The 13,880-nt window shown below is 38.1% G+C and overlaps 1 protein-coding gene across 2 annotated transcripts in view; it reads left to right on the top strand.

The window, feature by feature from the left end:
- ANO2 (anoctamin 2) overlaps positions 1–13,880 on the top strand; it is a 381,234-nt gene that overhangs the window by 204,072 nt on the left and 163,282 nt on the right. Inside the window, exons 13-15 of one of the 2 annotated variants that reach the window (XM_073649312.1) lie at positions 1,633–1,715; positions 11,260–11,271; positions 11,496–11,567. In XM_073649312.1, the coding sequence (XP_073505413.1) occupies positions 1,633–1,715; positions 11,260–11,271; positions 11,496–11,567 (167 nt within the window). The remainder of the gene's footprint in view (positions 1–1,632; positions 1,716–11,259; positions 11,272–11,495; positions 11,568–13,880) is intronic. The other variant, XM_073649311.1, reaches the window with a different exon arrangement.

The following is a 13,880-nucleotide window of genomic DNA, read 5'->3' as shown; positions in this document are numbered from 1 at the left end:
TCCTGCATTATACAGACCACCCATTGATTTTAAGGGGCACGTTGCAATACCTAATTTTTCATGCGGGGGTGCTGTAGGGAAATTGAACATTTACTGTTACGTATCCCAGCAGAACCTGATCTCTGGGGATAACAGCATGAACTAATCACTGGGGATCTCTGGGGTTCTTAAGTAAGAAGTAGGTGATAATGTACTGATCGGAAGAGTCTGTACACTGGGATCCACATCAATTGGCAAAATTGGGAATTTTTATTCCCAATGGACCACTTTTATCCCTTTTACAAAATAGAGTGGCAGTGTGCATGCCCGACCGCCACTCCATTAATTCTCTGAGTGCAGCTCTTGACAGCCCCAAAGGGAAATTAATGGAGCGGCGGACAAGCATGCAGTGACATATCACTCTCCAGAAAGAGAGAAATTACCCCTTAGACCCCATTCAGAGGCTTCTCATACAGCCAAATCAGATCTCAAGCTTTGCACTGAGGAGGGGTAACACCCTGAAACAAGTGTCTGCAAATTGAATTCTGGTTTAGCTTTTATCCCAAGTCATATGGCAAGGCTCGTAAAAGAGTCTTTTAGGATTGCTACTTCCAGTAGGTGGCACTAGAGTTCAAGTCCTCTTTCTCTCTGAAAAGGCTATTTGCATATTTAATTTCCATGGCCTATAAGTCTCCTTACACTGGAATGTCAGGCATGTCACTCTCCACAATGAGAAACATTACCCCTTAGGCTCCATTCTAATGGAGATAAAAGTGCCTCATTCTGCCGATCAGTGAGGGTTCCAGCAGTTGGACCCCCATTGATTAATAATTTATCCTACGAAAAGGCCATAACTTGTTTTAAACTAACAACTCCTTTAAGAAAAAAGATAGTAAAGTAATAGGGAGATTGAGTTGGGTTAGCTGAGTGAACTTGAACTACTTTCGTTCTTAGCGAAGATTAGCCACCGCCAGAAGTGCTTGGCAGGGTCTTACTTCCATCTCCTTTTTGAAAGCACATGCATGCTCTGCCAAACTGAGCACGCATGTGTATAAGGAGAAATTGCTTTCAAGCGAACGAACATCTAACAGGTGTTGAAGGTGTATTTACATCTTTAGTGCCAAGTGTTTGGCTCCAAAGTTACATGGTCTCTTGAAAGAACTTTGGAGCCCAATACTATGTCAAAGCCTGAGTACACTGAATTATTCCCTGGTACTCAACTGTGCCAGTCCAAGCCTATTACTGAGAGTCAAATAAAACAATAGTGTGTGTAACGGGAAATATCATTCATTTGGAGAATCCTGCCCCCAATGAGAAAACTGTAGAACCACACATGACCACTTGGTGGCGATAAAACCTAATGAAATTGTTTAGTAGTGCAACATTTAGTTTGTGTATTATTTCAGACAGGAATTGTATATACTTTGCCATGTTGAGGAAGAATATATATGTATATATATATATATATATATGTGTAAACATATATATATATATATATTTATATATATAAACTATGCAGTGGAAGAGGGGGACGAAATCTTTCAAATGCACCCGCCATGCAATATCCTACAAGAAAATCCAAATCAGAGAACTTTCCACCCCATATGGCTTTTATAATATTTCTATCATTTATCTTATCTTTTTTTTTTTCAGCTACTTTATTCCTGGAGCACTGGAAACGCTTACAGATGAGACTCAGCTACTTTTGGGATCTTACTGGATTAGAAGAGGAAGAAGTGAGTTTTACTTTGTTTTAGAAGTAACTTATAGTGGTAGAACTATGGACTGGGTTCTTCTGGAATTTTCTTGTAGGTTTTTTTTTTGTGGGTTGCTGCTCCAATACATTGGTCATTATCTGTAAAATCGTAAAGAACCATCACTATATAAGCTTTTTATATTGTATGGATAGACAGTTCAGCAGGGTCTGTGTGCTGTATGGCTGCGGAAATGAATGGAAAAGAGAGTTAATAGACTAATACAGTCTCCCGAAAAGTTGAAGTACTATCCCTAGGAGCCAGAATTCATTTGAATGGCTGGTACGTAATTCCATATTTTCCCTGTAGTGGCCACTGTAGGGAAAATGTGTAGCCAGACTTCTGTTGAAAACAGCTGGAACCATGATAATCAATTGATCACCAGACTAGATATAAAAGGGTTGCATCGATCCCTTTAAATCCTCCACCCTGCAATATTTTATAGAGACCTGTAGGGGCTATATAGGTCCCTGCTTGTGGTGTATAAGACATGACATTGCTAAAAAGAAGCGTTAATTGTGTTTGCTCGTCATTGACTGCTTGCCCAGTTTTTTCCTTGTGACTCTATTATATGAGTTCCAGGCCCAGAGTCATCTACCTGTTTACTGTCTGTCGTGAGTGACTGGAAAATGACTCTGCAAGTAGCCTAGAGAAGTAAAAGAAAATAACTTCTGAAGGACTTTCTACCAGAAAGAACTTGTCATCTTTATTCCATCACATCTATAATCCGATTGGTTTAAAAAAAAAATGAGTAACTGTATTGCTTCTGCAACTTTCATCTATTCCCATACATTGCAAGCTGCTTGATGCTGTTCACTCCCAACTCCTTGATGGCTCAGTCTCCAGTCCTTTTATTTTCTCCTGGGCTCATTTTATTTGCTTCGCTGGAAATTCATCTTAAATGAGGAGACATGAGGGTCTAGACACTTTTCTGATGGAATTGATAGCCAGTGCCACCGAGCAGCTTGCAATGTGTTGGAGCACATGCAAGCTGCAAAAGCAGAATGGTTGAACATTTTTAAAGAAAACCAATCATAGAAATGTAATTCAATTAAAATGATGTAAAAGTGTTTTTAGGCTGCCCAAAAGATGTGTTAAATAGTATATACTAGTAGATGCAGAAGAAAGAGAAGAGCACAGTATGCAAAGCAGCAGTGATGGGCTGAGGGGTATCATTGACTATTTTTTTGCATGTGGACATGTTACCCATCAATTTTTGCCTTAGCCTTATGTTTGTAACAGGGGTAAACTAAAGCTCCTATTCAAAAATTTGAAACCCCAATGGAAAATCTGCCGTAAGGTCCCACCTCAACCCTGGCCACACAGTGGCCTTTGGGTCACCGGCTGCAACTTTTGCAGCCCCTATAGCTTCTGAGACCCTGAGCTGTTCAGTTCCCTAATACACACAATGTAAATTGTGATTGGAAATGCCTTGGATGAAACGTAGGGGGCGGCAAAAGCTTCTTTATGAATGTCAATGACTCAGAATGATGCCCAGGACAATGTGCTGGAGGAAGGCGATGCAAACTCACTGCCTCCGGGGCCTCCTTGTTAATGACTTTAATGGAAAAACTTCTTACATACTCCCTAGTGCAATCTGTAATCTCTGCCAAACAAAAAAACAACCTCAGAGACTTTCAGAATTTGTCACGGTTTCAAACCCCTCGTTTTGGTTATTTTTTAAGGGATGGGGGGTTAATATAGACAGTCTGCCATCTGATGATCCAAAAATGCTGGTGTGGAATTACTAAATAATCCGTGAAGGAGCCAACGCAGAAGAAATGAGCGAGGGGTTCGCACCGGACACCTAGTGTCTAGCGCTGAACTCCAAACATGGACTTCTCCCGGAAGTCCATTTTACAATTTGGGAGTCCAAAGTTTGGGTCACCATTGATTTCTATGGGTTTCAGGTTCTGGTTCAAGTTCGGGTAAAGTTCTAGTACCCAAACGGAACTTTGGACTAAAGTTCGGTCGAACCCGACGACCCTGAACTTACATGGGCTCATCCCTACAACCCAGCAATACAGAACTGCGGATAAGAAAGAATCTTCCTTAGTCTCCATGATACTTCATGTGCATTTAGTTAGAGTCCTGGACTTCTTTGTGAGAATTGGCAGACTATAGAGAACCTATGAATAGCTTAATCCTCAAATATTAGCCCAATATAGTTTCTGAGAAATGGCGCATACAGTCGTTCCCATAGCTGCAATTTCGTAGAGATCTATCTTAAGACAGATATTGTAAACCATATCTGAAGGAAATCATTGGGGTCAAGCTCAATCTAATCTCCTGCCCCTATTAATCTACCACTGGTGCCCCTTATGTGAACAATGTCAGAGAAGGTTCTTTCTCAGGAACTTAGAAGATATTTTATTTCGCTAGCTCTTTTTTCTCGTCTTTTTATTATATTTATCTATTTTTTTGTATTTTTATACTTTTTATGTTAAAATTATATACATTTCTTTTACTATAAGAAATTTTGAAACTAGGCAAAGCTGTGACATTTGAAGTAGTCTATTACTTCCTATAAAAGAAATGCCAAAATATAGCCATTACATCCTCATGAATAGTGGGATCAATATAAACAATTGATCCAACTTGGATCATTCCATTTTTTTTTTTTTTTAGAAGGATCCCTGTATAATAATCTTATCACAATACGTCCTGCTGCTAGGTCTTTTGTTGATTGTGAATCTGGCATTGGTAACAGGTGTTCAATTTATCTGCAGCAACCCCGCAGGCCAAATACAGCATTACACATCTTCCATTACAATTGGATGTTTCGGGTCCTCCAGAGCAAAATTAGCTCCTCTGGCTAATAGATGAACGTCTTTAACGTCTGTAAGACGTACATGTATGTCCAAGGTCAGGGGTGGCTGTATGGAGCAGGTTCAGTAATTAAGCTTACTCAATACACTGGGGGTGTCAGCTGCATTATATAGCCGGAATTGGCCTCTAATAGCAACGACAAGAGCTAGTTGTGTTTAACCGTTTAGATGCAGCTGTCAAGCTCTGATAGCGGCATCTAAAGAGTTAAATTGCAAGAGCCAATGCAGCTGGGGGGTCAACTCAGGGGGTCTTTGTACTCACATGAAGCCTGGCCTGTAATTGAGCTATTTAAGAAATTGTCATTTTTATGCTATGCTACAATACTAAAGTACTGCAGCATATAGTAAAAGTGGTCAAACAATTGCAATTTCAAGTCCCCTGAGGGGACTAAAAGAATAAGTGAAAGTTAAGAAAAAAATATTTAAAATATTCAAAAAAATGAAGAAATATATAAAAATTGAACTCATCGCCTTTTCCAAGTTCAAAAATAACGAAATAAAAAAAAATCAAGACATTTTTTTTTTGTTAGCGCCATGACCATAAAAGTTTAATCTATGAAAATCTAAAAATTTATCAATTTTATTTTCTCTGCACCAAGAGGGTGAAGAAGAGCGACCAAGGTTATTAGAGGACTGGGGGGTCTGCAATACCAAGACAGGGTATTACACTTGGGGTTATTTACTGTGGAAAAAAGAAGGCTTAGGGGTGATCTTATTATTATGCACAAGTATATGAGGGGACAGTACAAAGACCTTTCTACTGATCTTTTTACTCTGAGGCCTGAGACGGGGACAAGGGGCATCTTCTACATCTGGAGGAAAGAAGGTTTAATCATAATCACAGACGGGGATTCTTTACTGTAAGAGCAGTGAGACTATGGAGCTCTCTGCCGAATGATGTTGTAATGAGTGATTCACTACTAACATTTAAGAAGGGCCTGGATGCCTTTCTAGAAAAGTATAATATTACAGGTTATATATACTAAATTCCTTGATAGGGCGTTGATCCAGGGAACTAGTCTGATTGTCGTATGGAGTCGGGAAGGAATTTTTTTCCCCAATGTGGAGCTTAGTGTTTGCCACATGGTTTTTTTTTGCCTTCCTCTGGATCAACATGTTAGGCTACGGGTTGAACTACATGGACTCAGTCTTCCTTCAACCTTAAAAACTATGTTACTATGTTACAATACTATTAATGCTATAAAGAAGAAAAAGCAAAATGCCTGAATTAACAATTTTTGCTCATTTTTCAGCCCTCATCCCCACTAAAAAAAGGAATAAAAAGGGATCAAAACATTGTATGGTATAATTAAAAAACACAAAATACAAGGAAAAAAACAAGCCCTCTCTCAACTCTAATCGTTGGGAAAATAATGTTACAGGTCTCAGAAAATGTCGACACAGACCAATTTTTTTTTACAAAGTTCTCAAATTTTTTTTAAACACTTTTAATTGAATAAATCTTATCTAATAGGTCAAAATTTCCTATATATATATCATAAACATGCCTCAATGAAGGTCATGGATCCATGGATTATCATGTACCGTTGACCCAGGAAATCTTGATTATTAATTCTAAATAGGTCAAGAAGGGTGAGCACATGAGACAAATTCCCGTGAATAATAAAACCAAACCAAGTCAATTTACTCCCCTTCCACCATGTTTGATATTCACCAAGAATGATTATTGTTTTTTCGGGGGTGAGTCAAAAATTTGATCCAATGTCTACAGGTGGCCACAACGAACAGCAAAAAGTTCTGTTGTCCACCAATCTTCCCCAACGCCGATAATTCAATAAGGTTTGTATATTTGTAACAATATTTGTGTTGACTCCAAGATAATCCCTTTTCAGATAGAAGCCACCTTAACAATCTGTGATGATGGCGCATGGACAAGGGTCGTCTAAATGAGACCACCCTTTTATGTTGGCCATTAAGAATGATTTTGACAGCCAATGTCAAGACATTGAACGATCAATGTCTCCACTTGCATGCATGAACCTGAAAATCTGTTGAGTGTCCTGATTTGGGTTTTGGATTAAGAAGCTCCCAGATAGTTCTGGTTCCACTTACTAGTGGGTAAATATTGGAATTAGGCAAGAAAAATCCAAACTGACTACCACTTGGGTTATGGAGGAAAAAAGACCAAAAATTCTTGGAGAATTCCAACCATGGCCAATCTAGTAATACTCAATCCCAAGAGTAGATTCCCAAGGATATCTGACAGTACCCCAAACTGGCAGATCCCCCAAAAATTGGTAGAATCAGCTGATAGGAAGCTAATGGGGTTCAAGCATGATTACGCTTTAATCCTGTTATGTGGAACCAACCCATTTTGAGTGATATTACATGAGGTTTTAGTTCTACGTTAATATTAATGTGTTCTGAATGGGCTTTTGTTTGTAGCCATCAATAATTAAAGGTACACATGCTACAATGCCTCGGGACATCTGCTAAAAAAAAGGACTATTCCCTTATTCATGAGCAGAAAACAAGTTTTGATCAAATTTTATTTTTCTTTTCAATGAAAAATGCAATGACTTTAAAATTGGGTTAATTGGTTATATTGGCAAACCCAACATGTCTTAGACCAGCGGAAGAGACTGCCAAAGAAACCATGATGGAGAAGAATATATTCTGTAATGCGACAGGATAGTAAGATGATGTCTTCTCACTTCTTTTACATTGTTATAATGGTATGCAAATGAGCTCTCCTCCAGAAAGAATAAACCCTAACTCTCCAGTGCCACCTATTGGAGGCAGCTTACCTATACGTTAAAGCTTTATCAGTAAACTCCTCTCCATGGTCAATCGTTGAGTCTCTGTTGCTTCTCTCGGTATCTGTTATTGTCTTCAGTTCTAATGTCACATTGATAGCGCTGCAGCCAATCAGTGAGAACCACTCCCCCAAAGAGCTCTTTCTACTACAAGACATGGTAATCTGGGTGATAGGCTACTTGCTGAGACATATTATCTGCCTTGGACAGTTCCCAGTGTAGTTCCTCTATTGTACATTACTCTACCATTCCTTTATTTTTCCAGAATGTCCATTTCCAGAGTCTTCCTGATGATTTTTCAAGGATGTGATCATTTCTATAAAACATATTTTATTTTACCATGACTCCCTTGGGGACCTATGATCATCCATAAGAAGTGGGGTACATAGAGAAAAGTGGGTTCCCATTATGATCCCTTATTGTTCCCTCCTCAATGTTTTCTTTAACCCTGGATCCAATTTTCCACCCTCTTTTTTGACAATAATGCGGATTCTCTAGAGAAGGGAGTCCTACATACTGTAGGTTTTCGGCACCCAGTAGCACTATGGGATATGACCTTCCACACTTGAGTCCCCACTCTCCAAGGTTCCTATGTGATTGCATGATCTGGCTAGTATGTTTAATAAACCCCATTGTTCCAACCTGGTAGTTGAGCAGAAACTTGGTTGAGACTTTTTGCCAGGTTCGATCACATATAAGTACCTCACCCTGAAAAATACAAACAGTCAATGTTCCGTTCCCTTGATACAAATCTAAATTTTATCCCCCATCATATTTTAAAAAGGACTATTTCACCTAAATATCAGTTAATTAGATGAAGCTCCTGCAGCTGAGACCCCACCAATATGGAAAAAGGGCGGCCACCTCTCCATTCAAATCAATAGTTATATAAAACAGCAAACAAAGAGGTTGTCCACCTTTGGGGATCGTTTTTATTAATATTTTTTCACTTAAATGCATGGATTTTGAGCTAAAATTAAATTTTTCCATTAGGCTTCATTAAAAATTTTGCATCGTTTACCTTCTATAGTCTCTGTGTTGCACTGTTTATTGCTGGCTGCAGAATGAGTCAACTGAATATCCATCAGTGAGCTTTGGTTCCAACAATCTGACAAGAGAGACTGTAACTCTTTGATCTGTCTTTTCCTGAGCTCTTCTCAGCTGATTTATGAGCAAAGACCACATCAAAGTTGAATGTGCAGGGAAACAAAGAGCTTGTAAAAAGACGAACTGTGCAACATTTTTTATTGAAACCCAATTGCAAAAATGATTTGCAGCCTCAAATACATGCAATAAAGAAAAAAAAATAAATGAATACATACATGTATAAATAAATAATGGTCTCCAAAGATGGACAACACTCTTAAAAGAAAGGGTGCCGAATGGGTTAACTGAGAATCTGTCAGTAAGCTTGTTCTGAACTTTCAAATGGGAGAGTCAGTATTTCTTTTATCTGTCTTTTTCTGAGCTTTTCTCTGTTGGTTTTGGACCAAAGACCACATCAAAGTTCAGTGTGCCAGGGAACAAAGAGCCTGTAAAAGCAAAATGGTGCAAAATCTTTAATAAAACGCAATTGTAATAAACATTTTTAGCCCAAAATTCATGTTTATAAGTTAAAAAAAATATAAGATTGATCCAAAAGGATTATTGATAGTGGGACCAATACATTTGTGACATCAGTTGGTTTCCTGATTTCTGGTTCCTTATGACTGTGGCTTTTATTTTATATATATATATATATATATATATATATATATATATATATATATATATATATATATATATATATACACACATGCACACACATTTTACAGAAGAGCCTTAAACCAACAGGGGAAACTGGGAGCCTGTGTGATAGATTTATCAACAATGAAAAAAACAGTTTGTTTCCCATAGCAACCGATAACAATGCAGCTTTTTATTTACTATTTGTGTTTAAAAAATGACAGTTGAGTTCTATTTGGTTGCCATAGAAACCAGAAACAGTTTTACTTTTAGGCACCTTTGATAAATGAAGTGAAAGTTTGACTGTCTAATACGAAATCGGACCCATAGGAAGAATACCATTTTTTATTTTAAAAGAGCATTTCTGAAAGAGCTCTGATTGGTTATTATGGGCATAATGGCCATACATCAATGAGACAGATTTAATAAACTGGGCTCAATGTAGAAGAAAAATGTATTTAATCTCCTTCTAAACAAATATGTATGTAACTTCTTTAGGGAGGTAAAGTGGTTACTAGACCCTCTTTTCTATGGGAGATGCCAGTTAAAAGAAGACAGATCATTTGCCATAAATATGTAATTTTTGTACCTGGTGTAAATGCCGCTGTTCTCCTGAATCCGGCGATACTTTTCTTTTTTTCCTGCGCCTCTTCGTTCCTGAGATATGGCCCTCTCTTCCCGGTATATAAATCTATTTTTTTTAGCCAACTGAGCATGGTCCTCAAGCCGACACCTATAGTGTAGAGTTGAGGACCACACCCACTTGTATAAAAAGACTAGATTTATATAGAGGGAAAAAAGGTCCATATCTCAGGAATGGAGAGGCGCTGGAATAAAAGAAAAACATCGCCGGATTCAGGAGAACAGCGGCATTTACACCAGGTACAAAAATTACATATTTATGGCAAGTGACAGTTTATTCCAATCTTAGGTTAAAGCGTAAAGAGTTTTTCCCATTTCAGTCATTCATGGCTGAGACCTGTATATCCGTATGGGAGGTAGATAAAAAAGGAGGTAGGGGAATGGGGGAGGGTTAGAGCTGTTCATGCTGGTAACATAGATGAATCCGTTACTGTGATAAGAAACCAATGGGTGCCGTACCTGCTGGTGATGGCAGCTGACAGCGATAAAAACAAGGGTAGCTTCCGACACAACCGACTGGATAAAAAATGTAAGTTTATTGAAACAAGTTAAAAGTCCACCAAAAGTAAAAAAAAAAAAATCTCAACACCTATTCTGAAAACAGTCAACTGCGCTCTTCTTGCATCTCTCGTAGAAGCTGAGTTTGCTCGGCCCCAGTGTTTCCATAACTCCCATTCACTTCTATGGAGGTTATGGAAAAACTACTTATCTGCTTCCTTAGACCCGATCACGTGGGTGGTGCTTGTAGGAAAATATAGCAGTCTAAGGCTAAGTTCCCACATGTTGGGTTTTTCAGCATTTTTTGCTGCAGATTTTTATGCAAATTTTCAGCTGCATTTTGCAGTACCAGCAAAGTCTATGAGAAACCAGAATTCTCTGTCCACACATCTTGTTTTTTTTTTTTTTTGCTGTTGCGTAATTTGTGCTTTGGTTGGGTTTTTGAAAAATAGAGCATGTCACTTCTGTCAGAGTTTTTTCAGCATTTTTTCACCCATCGGAAGTAATGGGTGGCGAAAAAAGCGCTGAAAAAACCGCATCAAAAACTCAGCAAAATTTGCATCAGCGTTTTTGAATGGGATTCTTTTTTTTCACCGAACTTTTTGTACATGCATAAATAGAGACAGAAGGACAGTGAAAAAAATGCTGAAAAAAACGTATCAAAACCTGAGTTTTTGACGCAGCTGATTTCCTGCCAGAGATTAGGTTTTGCTGCAGCTCTGTGATGCTGAAAAACCCAACGTGTGTGAACATAGCCTTAGTCATAAATGGCTGAGATGGGAGTACCCTTTAACTTGTTCTAGCCTTGGTCCCATTGTGATTGGAGCCCATTGAAATTGCCAAAATCTGACAAATATGTAATATATATACTGTATATCCACTTGTATAGTGATTTTTTAACAGGTTTTACTATTTCTGTCTGTACCATGTTCCATGCCCTACAAACCTTAGGGTTTTGGGGTCAAAGAACATTTTTTATAAAAAAAAATAAATTTCTGCCTGGCTTGTATTTATAATGTGTCTTTTCTCCCTTTTCATCATCAAATATGCACCAAGGAGCGTATGAAGGTTTGACCTGTTTCCCTTTTGTTAGACCTTTGCGTGTCCTCACGTGTTTGATCCCTCCAATTCTAGTGACTGTGTTGAAACGTGTCCTATGGTTGAAAAAAAAAAAAAAAAAAGTTCTCAATTGTGCCTCGGTGTATTGTCCTCTATTGGTCGTGTTTGACGTCAACAACCGAAAAGTGGAAAAAAATAATATGTCTTTTTTTTTATTCTATTTTATCATATAGGAACATCCGAGACCGGAATATGAAACCAAATTGCTTTTAATGAAGGAAAAATGTAAAGATTGTAAAAAAGGGGTAAGATTATGATGTCATTGATGATGTCATCAGATGTTCTGTTATTTATCTTCATCGTAATTGATTTGTTTTACTCACTATTATTTCTTTTCTACATTGTAAGAATGGGTTTTTATGCATTTCCAAAAATGGGGTGAGGGAGCGATTTGAACATGTTCATGTGATCACTGCAGCCTCTGCAATGGTTACAGGAGAAGAAGGGGAGTGGGAAACAGCCAAATAAAAGACGACCAACATAGTCCATGTTCATCAATGGTAGCAAACTTTATTAATCACATATATACAAAAGGGTTTAAGGAGCAAAAAGATGCATGGGGCAAGTACACAGAATAAAATCAGAAACGGATTGCGCAGTACAATGGGAGAACCCCATAATTAGGTCACACCAATCATAAGTGTATCTGCAGAAAACCCCACAGCATTAGGACTAACATACAAGACCATCTCTGACAAACCATCTATCCAATAACTAATGATGCCAACGGCAAAATGTGTTACCTAAAAAAGCTGATGGCGGCTGCCAGGACTCCCACGCTGCGCACTTCACCCCAACGCGCGTTTCGGCACAAGCCTTTCTCACCACTTAATATATGGGATTTATTTACCGGTAATTAATATACTGCTTTTTTCTTTAAGTCACTCACTTAATGGTTACAGGGGGTTTAATGCTAGTATAAAACTATATATACCATACTTTTTTTAAATATCGATTATGCCAGATTTTTAAGGATTTTCTAAATCACTTGTGCCCCTGATTGATGAAAGTTGGACCCACCAGATGGTTTTTCTCCTAGGAATGCCCATTAAATTTATAAATGATAAAAATATTAAAAATAAAATCACAATAAACATATTAAATAGTATAATAAAAAGATAAAAAAAGAGACAGGATTTTATTTAGACATCGACAATATGTTTAAAGAGATCAATTTAATGATTAAAACATATTTTAATAAAAAAAAAATCAATTTAAATCAATGTTCATGTGATCGCTGCAGCCTCTTCGATTTTTACATGGGGTTTTAAGCTGGTTTATATGTGTATACCCCATACTTTTTACACTGATTTGGCTAGATATTGTCTTATATGAGTGGTCAAGTGCTGTGACCTGCATCCAAAAGGGCGTCAGGAGTTGGACCGACCCCCCCACCAGTTTGATATTAACTGCTTGTCCAAAGGATTAGCCATCAAATTTCAAAAGGCTAAATAATAAAAATAACATGTAAAATCAATAAAATAATAATTAGTGATGAGCGAGTATGTTTTGTTAACCCTTTCGCCGAGTATGCTCGGCCGAGCACCGAGTATTTATAGGGTGCTCGGGCTTTAAGTTTTCCTCGCTATGTGAACATGATTTGCGACTGTTTGACAGATTTAATACATGTGAGGAATGCTGGAAAAACAGGCATTCCTCACATGTGTTAAAGTTATCAAACAGTCGCAAATCATGTTCACGTAGCGACAAAAACTTAAAACCCGAGCACCCTATAAATACTCGGTGCTCGGCCGAGCATACTCGGCTAAAGGGTTAACAAAACATACTCGCTCATCACTAATAATAATATCATCATAGTATAGCAAAACGGAAAGGACAATGAGTTGATAATTTTATTTTTCTTATCACTATCTATATTTTAAAAATTCAGAAATCTTGCCATTCTAATGCTGGCCACTGGACCTAATTTTGGACTGACAAATTCTACTCTTTACAGGAGACTTTTCAAAAGTCTCTTTATCATCACAGACAGGATTACAATTACAAATAATGTCTTTATATACAGTAGATAACACAGAATCCAGCATTTACAATAGGTGATGTCACAGCTCACCTCCTCCTCCTGTACAATGACTGATAACACCTCTATATACAGTAGAAAACACAGGATCCACCATTCACAATTGGTGATGTCACAGCTCACCACCTCCTCCTCCTGTACAATGACTGATAACACCTCTATATACAGTAGATAACACAGGATCCACAATTCACAATAGGTGATTTCACAGCTCACCTCCTCCTCCTGTACAATGACTGATAACACCTCTATATACAGCAGATAACACAGGATCCACCATTCGCAATAGGTGATGTCACAGCTCACCTCCTCCTCCTGTACAATGACTGATAACACCCCTATATACAGTAGATAACACAGGATCCACCATTCGCAATAGGTGATGTCACAGCTCACCTCCTCCTCCTCCTGTACAATGACTGATAACACCCCTATATACAGTAGATAACACAGGATCCACCATTCGCAATAGGTGATGTCACAGCTCACCTCCTCTCCCTCCCTTCACAATGAATTT

This window comes from Phyllobates terribilis, unplaced genomic scaffold (assembly GCF_046119375.1).
Source record: "Phyllobates terribilis strain yellow unplaced genomic scaffold, ASM4611937v1 Scaffold_10__3_contigs__length_209671492, whole genome shotgun sequence".
Taxonomy (NCBI): Eukaryota; Metazoa; Chordata; class Amphibia; order Anura; family Dendrobatidae; genus Phyllobates; species Phyllobates terribilis.
The sequence above is the reverse complement of the archived record's forward strand: the minus strand, read 5'-3'. Positions and strand labels throughout refer to the sequence as shown.